The 12,148-nt window shown below is 42.5% G+C and overlaps 1 protein-coding gene across 1 annotated transcript in view; it reads right to left on the reverse strand.

The window, feature by feature from the left end:
- Positions 1-4,614: 4,614 nt before the first annotated feature.
- Positions 4,615-12,148, reverse strand: part of DLGAP1 (DLG associated protein 1) — a gene marked incomplete at both ends in the record, with an annotated part of 143,117 nt that continues 135,583 nt past the window's right edge. The window contains 3 exons of the mRNA XM_080338618.1: positions 4,615-4,824; positions 7,729-7,881; positions 10,183-10,274. Of these exons, the coding sequence (XP_080194744.1) occupies positions 4,615-4,824; positions 7,729-7,881; positions 10,183-10,274 (455 nt within the window). The remainder of the gene's footprint in view (positions 4,825-7,728; positions 7,882-10,182; positions 10,275-12,148) is intronic.

The following is a 12,148-nucleotide window of genomic DNA, read 5'->3' on the forward strand; positions in this document are numbered from 1 at the left end:
CGGAGAACAACTTGAAACGTATCTGTTATTTTACACCCTCTGATCTGTTTTCATTACAAAAAAGAAACCATCCACCTCAGAAAGGTTTTTAAATAATAAAACTTACTTTCTTTTTTTTCTTTTTTTTTCCATCCCTGATGTATCAGTTTATCAGTGGCCCACGAGAACGTAAATTCCAGCAGATGAAGAGTAATCCCTTCATCTTGGTGGTAATAAACCTTTAAGTAGAAGTTTCCCTCCCTATAGATCCCTGGCACAAATCTTTCCGATCTTCCTGCGCTAAGGGCCTAAATATGGGTAAAAGGTATGTGGTGCAGCACTGGCATGCTATTAGGCTCTATAGACTGAATCAGGATCTGATTAAATGCTGGTACAGCCATGAACCTCATCTTTTGGGACATATGGGATCTGGTCACCATCTTTATTTCATGCACTGGAAAAAACCCAGTCTGGAAGCAGGAGCCAGCTATCCCTGTCAGGGATCTCTTTCACCAACCATGTTTCAGCCATCACCAGAGATAAGTGCAAGATGAAGGGAATGAGCAAGGGGAAAAGAGAAAAAACAGGCTGGGGTTTCTCACTGCTGCTTTTTTGAAGCCACCAGCGGAACTCCAGACATCTTCAGCAAGGCCTGGCCAGGCTCTCTGCAGAAGCGCCTTTGAAGATGTTGCTAAGGCTCAAGGCCTTGATCATGGCAACATTTACGCCTGTGAGTAACTGACTCGGTGCAGATGAGCACTTGCAGGGCGCTCAGCGGGACCTTTCGTACGAGACCGCGCAGGATCGGTCCTAAGCAATGAGCGCTTGAAGAGAAACATTCTGCTTCTTGTGCTTTTATCCTTCACCACATCAAATGAAACGCCTTGGCAGCTCTGGGAGGACGAATTTGCATTGAAAACCCACAGCTCTTACAAGCAGTGCATTAATTATTTTATTAATTTGCTCTTTTTTACATTATGGGAAACATTCATCTATTTACATTTTCCTGTCCACACACAAACTAGATAGATAATCCTAAGGAAACTCGAATCGTTAAGCCATAAAAACACTATCCTCTGTCTAAAGGCTTTCAAATTTGTGTCTTCTGTTTCAAATCAAAAACATGTTTAAAATCACATTTGGGAATGCAGGTAGGCCAGTGATTTACATTCCACTTACTTAAAATATGCATTTGCCCATTTTCCTTAAAAAAAACACCCCAAACCAAAAAGACAATAAGTCCACAAAGATATAGGTTAAATTAAAGTTATAGTGCACATCAAAGCATTAAGGGAACACAAATAAATAAACTGAAATATATTACAAATAAATTATTTCTATTTACCTTTTCAAGTATTAAAAATCTTTAATCCATTTCTTCATCTTTCTTTACAAAAAGGTTATGATAATTTTACGGAAACATCTGCAAAAAATATAATAAATATTTTTTTTTTTTTTTTTTAAACTTTAAAGCAGGAGACAAAACCAACCTTTTCTAAAATTTCTCCCAAGGAAAAAAAGAAGCAATACTTTAGTACCAAAGTGAAACAGAATATAGGCATGTTTAATATACACTGGGCAGGTTAGACTAAAACCAAAGAGTTACAAATTATACTGAAACAGATGATAGAGCAAATATACTAGCATTAGTGTCAGTAAATGAGTCAAGTGGTTAACTAGTGGCATTCTAGGGGCAGAAATATTCTATTTTATATTTCCCAGTCTTTGCTGGTTTTTTTTAAATGTTGCTAAAAAACTAACGAAATGTTATAATACCCTCTCCAGTGCCAAATGAACTAGCAGGCATTCAGCTAGGAATATATTCATTTAAAACAGATATGAAAAATATTCTATGATATACAAATACAATACTTTGTGATGTACAAGACTAGATAATCTTCATTTTTCTGCTGTTTTAAGGGGGAACTTGCTGGATATAAATTTCTGTAGCCACTTGTCAACCAAAGTCTTAACTCATCTTTCATCAAACGTTCACAAAACTAAATAAGTCTGCAACACAGTAGTGAATGTGGACTCTCACCTGGCTACTGCTTTGAACATTTCAGTACAAATGAGTTCCAAATAATTAATACTCCTTATGACTATATATGCTCAAAAGTGGCAGTTGGCACTATTAAATACTGCAAACACGGTGATGTTTCGTTGCTGCTAAAAGTTAAACGCAGTGTTTCAAAACTAGCAAACACACTGGTATTCAAACGCTTAGAGGGTCAAACCTTTCGAAGCTCCTGTGACATAAAGCACTCTAGGGTTACACTGGATTTCTGATTACTCTAGTTAAAAGTCTTTTATATATTAAATTATTAGCCCTTATCTTGTAAACCACAGCAGTAAATATTTGTGCCCTGTTTATAAAGACATAGCTCAGATATCAATGGCTTTGAGAGGTAGCAAATTCTCTAGTGGTTTTAGTATGCTCTCATGAAAATACCTGGTGCCAGAACCTATTACCTCTCCTGTTTTCTTGAATAAAATTAAATTAGCACCTGGCTATGATGTCACAGGAAAAGAAGCTGTCTGGCATGACCTCTATGGAGAGTTTTAGCAAGAGTTTAACGTTTTGATGACGACTTTAAATGCTTTCTTTTTAAGCACAAGCTGCAGAACTGCTCCACCCGTGCGGCGGGGTGCTTCACAGGCCAGACCGTCCGCATGCTGGCGTGTGGCAATGGATGGACCCTGTGCCCCTCCGCGGGAGCAGAAAGCAGCCCGCCTTCCCCATCGCACACCCACGCAGCCGGGGTGAAGAGCGCTTGGGGACCAGCGGAAGGATCCATAAAGCATCACCATGGAGCTGGGCAGACCCTGGGGGGCCACGCAGTGCTACCCCTGTCCCGCACCAACCCCAGCATCCCAACCAGCCGATGCGAATTCTGTTTCCAGCAGCACACAGCAGCGCAGGACGCCTGGGCGCACGCAACACGCACACGCTCGGAAACAGCTCTTGGCAACATGCCTTGACGTAGCTTTCCTAACGTTGGCACAAAGGGTGTCCGCGGCGGTGTGGTCAGCGTCGTTCCCTGTCACGGAGGTTTGGGTACAAGCTCCTGCCTCAGCTGGGGGTGGACAGACAGGCAGGGGCTGACCTCTCATACTCCTCTCCAGCCCTGCTGCCTGACATTCCGCCCCCGGGTATTAATGAGCTACTTGGGATGCATATTTTTCATGACTGCAAAACAATGACAGAAGCCAGAGCTGGAAGGCTCATCATGAAAAAAAAAAAAAAAAAAATTAAGTTAATATTGATCCCATAACTTGTGAAAAATGCTTTATTGTTCTTCTTCAAATGGGTGTTTCACACTATTAAGAGGAGGCTGAATTAGAAACTTACTCCTAGATATGGCCCGTTTGGTGATAAGCGGTCTGAACTGTAGCATACAACTGGCTGTGGATCGAGCAAAGCAAGCCTGGCCTTGAAAAGCAGCAGAGGCTTCATGTACAGCAATTCGCCTACAGGTGTCCATGTGTGGCTGCGTGGACGTGTGAGATCAGATGGTCCCACCGAGATTAAGACATCAACAAAACCAAGCTTTTTTCTTTTTTTTTCTTTTTTTTTTTTTTTAACCAATATAATCCATACAATACAATACAAGAGGAATTGACAATACAGTACAATTTTAAAAATTCTTAATACTTGGACAAGAAAATCCTTCTTTTATATTATCTCTTCAACTTTCATTGCTTCTTATCTCCTTCCTTTTCACTCTTTTATTGCCTTTCAAAATAGATTATTTCCCTGGAAGATCAAATTTACAATCTTCTGCTGATTGAAATGTTTAAGTAGTGATTGATGAAATAAAAATGAGGCAGTTTGTGCAGCTGTGAGTGTGCAGGTATCTTTCCACAGGGTTTTTTCTATCCCTTGCCATCTCACCTGTGGCACACGCTTCCACTTTTTCACCCCTCAGAGCTGTGTTATTTCTCCCCCACCCCGCAACTCCCGCCCCCGCCCCCTCCCCTTGTGTGACTCCTTAAATTCAGGTGAAAATGTGTGATTCGGAGGTTTAGAATAAAGTGCGCCATCTGCTTTAAAAAAAACAGTAATAAAAAGAAGGGAATCTGAGTCATAGCTCCTTTCATCTTTTGTGAGGAAGACGGCAGAGTCCAAAAGGATCACCCTGCATGACTGAAATTTCCAAAGTCCCCTACAGTTTGATATTGCTGTACACCGGGTAACAGACTAGCTTTAGGTCAACTAAAGATGAGTAAGTTAAACGGAGCATCTACTGTACAGGTGCGCAGGTGTGTGGAAGTCTGAGCGCCGCGTTTTATTTGTTTAGAACAGAAAAAGAAATAAAAAGGATCGTACTCGTTTACATGAGGCAAAGTGGCAGCATCAGTACATGTGACAAAGCATCGTGATGACATGGGCGAACCTTCAGAAAGCAAGGGTGGTTAGAGGACATCTCTCGAAGGACCGACAACTACGCCACGGCAGTGGAGTTCACTGGGAACATCGGGGTGGCTGTGTACAGAGAGAGGGAAGGGGGAAGAGGGGGGGAGAGAGGAGGAGGAGGAGGTACAAATACTTTGTGGTGACCTTGAGCAGGAGCCTAGAGGGGCAGATTATACATGAGGCTTGTCTTGCCAGAGAGTCCTCCTGGTTGGATCCCTTCATAGCCTGGTCTGGGCTTCGGGGATGTATATCTCAATGCTTTCGGCGCTCTCGGTAGCTGAGTTCTGGCGGACCGATGCAGCGCGCTTGGCAGCCATCAGCCGTTTCCGGGCCTCTTGACGCTGCGAGCTTTCCAGAGAGCGTTCTCGTATGAGTGGCACCTGACCTTTCGATGGCTTCTTTGGCACTGGAGGAGGGACCCTTCTCTCCTGATCAAAGCAGAAGGTTAATGGCATTATACAGCTTCTCAGGGAAAGGGGGGAAAAACTAGGATACGTCAGTAGTTAGAACACACATTTTACCTATGGTTTGTTAGCTCTTATCTGCCTTTCTGTCTTCAGTCAACTGTGCTCAGGGGTTCATAAACATGGGGCAAGGGCAAAGGGGAGGGGAGGGCTGGCCGCAGTGCCACTTCTCCTCGGGGACACTGCCAGGGCCAAGGCCCCCCCACCGCTAACCCCAGAGTGCGGCTCCCTGGGGCCGGGGGGTGGATCCAGGCATCTCCTGCCGGTGACAGGGACTGGAAGGAGAACATCTCGGAGGCCGCCTCCCGCCGCCAGCCCCGTCTCCTGCGGCAGGGCAGCGAGCGCCGCTCTGGGCAGGGCCCCTCCGGACAGCCCCAGCTCCCGGGACACCCTCTTCTCTAGGTGCCCTCGCCACACGGACATACCGTGGCTTTGGCGTTCCCAAGTGCAGGTGGGAACTAGCTGCCTGCAGCTGGTGCAGCAGAATAAATGTTTTTCTTAAAAAAAAAATCTGTTTCGTAGCAGCTTAATGACTGCTGAAAAATCCCACACTTTGGGTCTCACTGTGCAAGCTCATAAACTTCAGCCTCCTGCTAAATAGGCATGACAAGAAACAATCAGCTAGAAATAGAAAAAAACTGGTAGGAAAAAAGTAAAAACCATTAAGAGAACATACATTAATCATCACAGTGGCAGCTAGCTCCAGATATGTGATCAACGAGGAGGACTTTTATGTATATCCTGGTGCACGTAGACACACACACACACACACACATATACACAAAAAAAACCCCAACGACAAAAAAACCCTCAGAGAGGCATCTCTCCCGAAAAAGAAAAGTGTATTCAGGTCTGAATTTCAGGCGGCTACAAAGACTTTGTCAAGTTAATTAGATTGTCTTTTAAGTTACATCCCCTTCCAACTGTGAACATGGTCTCTGAGTGAAGGGATTTTATCGCACTACAAAGGTCCCATTCTGGCCTTTCGTTTCCTCCCATGCTGCTCACAACAGCTTCCATGGCTCGAAATATAAAGGTGCTTAGTTACACTTATTCATACTTGGCTTTTTCTCTCCGTCCAAGGATTAATCTATGCTGCTTAAAAAGGGTCCGGTGGCAAAGGCCAAAGGCAACTGCAATTATCAATTCCACAGAAAGTTTTTTCTTCTTTTTTTTTTTTTAATACTTTTTAAGGAAGGAGATAATCTGTTTCATCTAGAATCATGGACAAATGCTGTTGAAACAGGAACGCAGTCAGTGTAACTCTTTAAAATCTTCACCTTCCTATTGTAGGTCCCTCTCCTCAGTACTACTTAACTTCTTTTAACCTGTTACAGTTTTCTTTTTATTGGAATCTCTCTGAAATGTTTTTCAGAAGCAAAGAAAAGGCACATTTTTTTAAGGAAAGGTCTTGTTTCTTACTGCTGCAATTGCAACCACTCAGCCTACCCACTTTACTGTAAAAGCTAATGAAAAACCATATAGCAGCCTTTCTGTGCATGCATGTTTGAGAGATTTAACTTCCTTTTCTGATAGATACTGAAAAAAAAAAAAAGAAGATAAGAAAATGACTTGCCTTCAGTACCTTGGGCTGGGAAAACACATTAATTCCCCTACAAAATACACTAGGTATGCATAAATAGTGTGAACATGGCACTCCCGAGTCAAGAATGAGTATTTAGTCTTGAATTGGAGGAGAAGGGAGAGTGCCACCAGCACAGCCTTTGCAAGCTTCCTGCTGCAAGATTAATGAGGTTTGATATTATTGTGGTTATTTGTCCAAAAGAAAACACAGCTTGGGTCATCAGCAGCCAGCTGACCATAAATAAGCAGCCTGAACTCCTGTCTGAGCCGCTGTACCTGTAAGTCACGTTCCCCCTCCTTCTGGTGACCCTACCTGTTGGATCTATTCACTGGTATCACACCAGCCACAGTGGAAATTCAGCCATCCAATTACATACCTATAGGAGCGCGATATTAGACCGTTGATTCCTCTAGGAATGGGTCTGTCTTTCTAGGGATTTTCTGAAACATTTGTGTATTTTGGTTCACCCAAGTGCTATTTGTCTCGATGCGAACAGTGAGGAGAAAAATAAAGCAATGGTCCCAAATGAGAATGGAAAGTGAATTGTGGCTCACACTTGGAGATGTGGTAGTTTTTCATGGTGACAGAAGAAGACTACATTTAAAAAAAAAAAAGACAAAAACTCCAGATGATTTTTATGCTACTTTGGGTAAACAACACTACCAGCAAAGTGAACCTGCTTATGAAATCGCTCATTTAAAAAAACCCAAAAGGAACAAAAAACCCAAACAAACAAATGCAAGAAAGAAAGAAAGAAAGAAAGAAAGAAAGAAAGAGAAAGAAAGAAAGAAAGAAGATGTAGAAGTTCTTTCATGTAACATTTTGGAAGGCATATTTTTGATATCGCTCTGTTTGTAATCTGTTACCAAAATCAGTGATGGTTACAGTGCTTCCCTAGTTTTTTAAGTAACACAACCTAGAACTCTTGCTATATGCAATAATATGAACCGCAAATGTGATTTATTTAATTTTAAGAATCAATATATAAGGCAGTTCCTTCCAACGACTGATCGTCTAATATGATTAAATGTAAAGCTTAACAAAGTACCACATTCCCATTATCCGATTCACAAAGACAGATTTGGTTTAAAAATATGCCTGAAACATATTACAGATAATATCTCAGATGATTATTATGTAAACATTGTTAATACAATGAAATTAGTTTGATATGAGCTTCATTTCACATTTTAACGTCAACGCTGTAACACAGAGGCCTATTTAATCTGTCCGGCATTTGTGCAGGGTTTTAAATGAAGCATACAAAATCTACAATGTTCTACCTTCTTGTCATGAGGATCCATCTGTTTCCAATTATTGGCCTTTAACTGATGAAGTTCATCAAATTTCATACTAATATTTTCTATGGACAACTGCAGCATATCCCAAAACCCTGCTAAATCCTGGGAGGTCGGCCGTGGATGTGCATTAGGATTCTGTACAACAGAAGGAAAAAAAAAAACACAACACATGTGGTTTAGTACATCTTAATGTGAAGCATTTGTGCAAGTGGTTACAAATCTCGCTAGCAAAGCAGTTTCAGCAGATCCAAGCGATGGGCGAGACATGGAGGGAGAAACAAAGCAGAGCGCTACTTACCGGGGGGCTTTGCGAGGTGTCTGGCTCGGTCTTGAGCCGCGGTGCCCCCGCAAGCCCCTGCTCACCGAAGGCAGCGGCTGCCCGCCACGGGTCACAGGGAAATGGCAGGTGGCAGGTCCCCTGGGGCGGGATCTGCCTAGGGATGCTCTTGGTCACAAGTGGTGCTGTCCTAACCACACTGAAATTAATCGCCGGCCTCATCTTCACTTTCATGAGGAAGGATTCCCCGCCATGTTCATGCTTGTTAAAAGACAGATACCTGTGCAAATGCACATTTGCTGCTTGTGCATATAGTGATATACCAGTATGTGAATGCTTTTTTCACACTCCGAGAGTCTAAAAGCTATAAAAATACATCATTTCAAGTAAAATTGCCTCTCATAAACCTCAGGCCAATTTCTTCATGTCTTTTTCTTTACAAGAATTACCACTGCAGGGTGAAAAGCTCAGAAGGGAACACGCAGAAGCACAGTAATACTATTTCTACAGGCGTATTTTTGGCAAGAGTGAGACTGGGACACAGGCGGGGAGCATTGCTTTGCATGTGCCTAACTCAGTCCCATTCATTGACTGAATGGGACAAACAGGACAGAGGTTGGTGACCCAAGAGCTCCTGTGCTGCCTTCTGTCCCCTCTGTGCAGCCCAGCTCTGAGCATTTTGTGTGTGCAGCGGACATACATGAACTTGTCCCTGGTCTGCTGGCAAAGTTTGTATGAGGGAAAGCTTTCTACAGCATGTATATCTGTAAGCTGGTTCCCAACTGAAATGCTGCAAATGAAATGAAGTGTTGCACAGACTCACTTGAAACATGCTTTTTCATAAATGCTGAGCAGTCCCTATAGCAATCTGAGTCAGAAAAGCTCCATGGATCCTGTGGCCTCATAAGATTATATTGATACGTTGTTATTAATAAATAAATAATTACTAGGCCCCTGCAAGTTGTTTTACATGGCTCAAGTTTTACTCTAGGTTTTCTCCCTCACCAGAAGCAATACACTCAAGAGAGTTCATTTATTGCCTTCAGAAATTTCTAAGCATTTGTGCTTTTTGCAGCAACACCGGCAAATGATTTTGATAGGATGATTATACCTGGATTCCTAGTTTTTCAGTGCTTGACACTAGCAGGTTGGCCGGTTGTAGGCCTTTATTTATAAAGATGTACAACCAGAATGCTTTTTCAATTTTTACATTAAGAATTGGAAGGCTTATTCAGACACAGGCAATTTCTGTTGCATTTGTCCACACAGGCAGATTTTAGTTTGGGGCTTGATTTTCAGAGCTGCATTAACTCAAGTGGACGATGGTCACACCACTCCAGTTTGCCTTCCACCCCCTATTCTATGCTGACAGACAATATTGCTCTATTTTTTCTGGGCTTCTACCAATTTATGCTAAAATGGGGCAAGAAATGTATTGTATCTACTATGCAAGGATGATTGTTAACTAAGAAGCTTGAAAATTTTTATAACTGCTGGCATTATAACTGCTTTTGATACACAGTGTGAAATTTATTTTTACTTATCAACAGGAACATCACTCTGATTCTACTGCTACTAAAAGCATAAAAATACCAAATAATAATAATAGTGGTAGCATATATAAATTACATACGGTAGTAACAGTGGTAAAATACTGGCTCTTTGCTTCTTTAGCCTTTTAGTGCTCTGGAAAATGACCTACACTGTTGGCGTTGTGGAACATGAGGCACCAACTTTCAGTGTCTTATTTCCTGGTATTTCTGTCTTGCTGAATGCAAGCAGCATTGGGATTATGTGGGAAAGCCCCAATCGTGAGACTTCTGATCCCCCATGAAAGAGCCCAAGGAAGCACCCACACATCTCTGTGCCCATGTGAACTGAACTCAGAGGTCAAGGGACAGATCCTTGCTGCTCTGAACTCAGTAGCAGTCTCAGTGATATTTCACCCAAAGCTTTCTGCCTGACTTTGTTTTAAGGATCTCAAGCTATTGTGAACCTCATGCTGACTCCACCAAGCTTGACAGTTACTCCCAAATTAATATCAAGGCCTTTACTGGAAAAATTACAGTGTTACTCAGGAAAGCTGTTCTAGATTAGGTATGATTATTCACAAGGTTAGTAAAAAGCACACAACAGTGTCTAGAAGAAAAGTTACATACCAGGTTTTCTTCGCACAGTTCTCTGAACTGGTAAAATTTCTGGGCCATGAGAAGCTGGGCACTGCCCACTGCAGTTCGAATTTTCCCTAGAACTGAGAGAAAAAGACACGTAAGTCACGATGCTTTATTTGCTGCCGGCAACTGGAAGCCTATAAAAAGAGAGGAGAAAGCTGTGCAGTAGTCAGCTCTGGCTTTCAAAAAGCACATTATCTTTCAGGCATGGATTAGAGAGAAACTGATATATCTGAGGCCAGATCTGCACCAGGCAAAGGTAAACTGCAAGGTCTCCCAGGGCAGCTTGCATCGGCAAAAATACTCATCTGTTGCTGCAGTGTACTCCCATCCCTCCAGTACGACCAGTTCCAACCAACAAAGAGCACTTCTGTGGTAGTATAAATACAGCTAATCAAAAGCTTTTCCAGCCTTTATAGAAAGGTCTCCAGAAATTACACCTCTTATCAACACTGTGACCCTGGCTCAGGCTTCGAATGCAAACCCAGCTCCCTGTACAAGGACATGTCAGGAAAGCAGCTACCAATTTGATCGAGACTTTCAATGCTCAGGATAAACCCCCCACAACTATGCTTTATGCACTGTCTTTAAATAAACAGGTTGGTGTCATTGATGTATCTGGCTCATCATTAATTTTCCTTCCCAGCTGAAGCAACTTGCTATCCCCCAATTCTATGGTTAAACATTGATTTTAAGTTTAATTTCATTTAAGAAAAGAAACAATTACCACTTCATTAATGAAAAACATGAATGGCAGCCACCGTGTCACAGTTTTCACTATCATTTCTACTTGTAGATATTTGCATTGTTGCACCCCTCATATAAACACAGCAACTATTCCATGCCAAATTTATGGTCTGGATAGATGAGGCAGGTGAGCGAGGAACAGGAAAAACAAAGAGATGAAGTGATCTGCTCAAGGTGAGCGGATTGTTGGCAGAGCCTAGAAGAGATGCTAGTTGCAAGCTGCCGTCCTCTGTACCATCCCTGGGGCACAGTCACTTTTTGCATAAAACCTAACACAATGTTAGCAGAGCTCCATTGGGAAAATACTGCTAAGTGTTTTGACTTACCACAATGAAAAAGAAATAAATAGATAAATAAATAAAGGCAACTTCGCTATAACCCCTTCTGACAACATTTTCAGGGTCTCACGGTCCTGTGACCGGCTGCAGGGCACGTCAGCAGCTTGCGACCAGAATGCCACCACGTGGTGTTTGGTAAGAGAAAGGCCCCTCCAAGGGATTCACTTGCGTAGCCACATGTTAAGCAGACACAAACACTCGTGGTGAACTGAAACCAGACACACAGTAGTATAAAATCTGCATTCTGCTGCTTCAAGGCTTTTCCTCCAGCAGCCTTAAAGCTCTCTCCTTAAGCCTGCTAAGGGAAAAGTGGGATGCGGAGTTCACTTATACTTTAGACATACACAAGGAAAAAAAAGGGAGAGGGAGAGGGAGAGAGTAGTTTCAGATTTTTTTCAGAAACTATAGGAAGGGGCTCTGTGAACACACACACAGAGCCCAGACTTTCATTTTGTTCCGAGAACTCGTCTCAGCACTGCCAGGAAATAGTCGTGAGCTGGAAGATTCACTAAGCAGAATATTTTCAGCATATTGCGCAGGGAGTTTTGCACACAACTCTCATTATTGTTAGCAAGGCTTGCGTGTCTAATTCTATGCGCACAGTGCTGAAAATGGACCCCTTGGTGTGTCTAGTCATTTATGCAACCCAATATGCAAACCACTCAACTGAAAGGACTCTTCAATAGTAGGAGGAGCTACTCCCGGAGCTTTCATGTGGTTCCCATTGTTATGAAAACTCTTCCCACTGAGTATATTTGGGAATAGCTGCCTCATCTGGAGCTTGGCCACTCTGACGCTTCCCAAGACTTGAGAAGGGAAGAAAAAATTATTTCTTGACTTCTTGGGACAAAAAAAAAAAGACAAGGTGG

Source organism: Nesoenas mayeri (assembly GCF_963082525.1).
Source record: "Nesoenas mayeri genome assembly, chromosome: 2".
Taxonomy (NCBI): Eukaryota; Metazoa; Chordata; class Aves; order Columbiformes; family Columbidae; genus Nesoenas; species Nesoenas mayeri.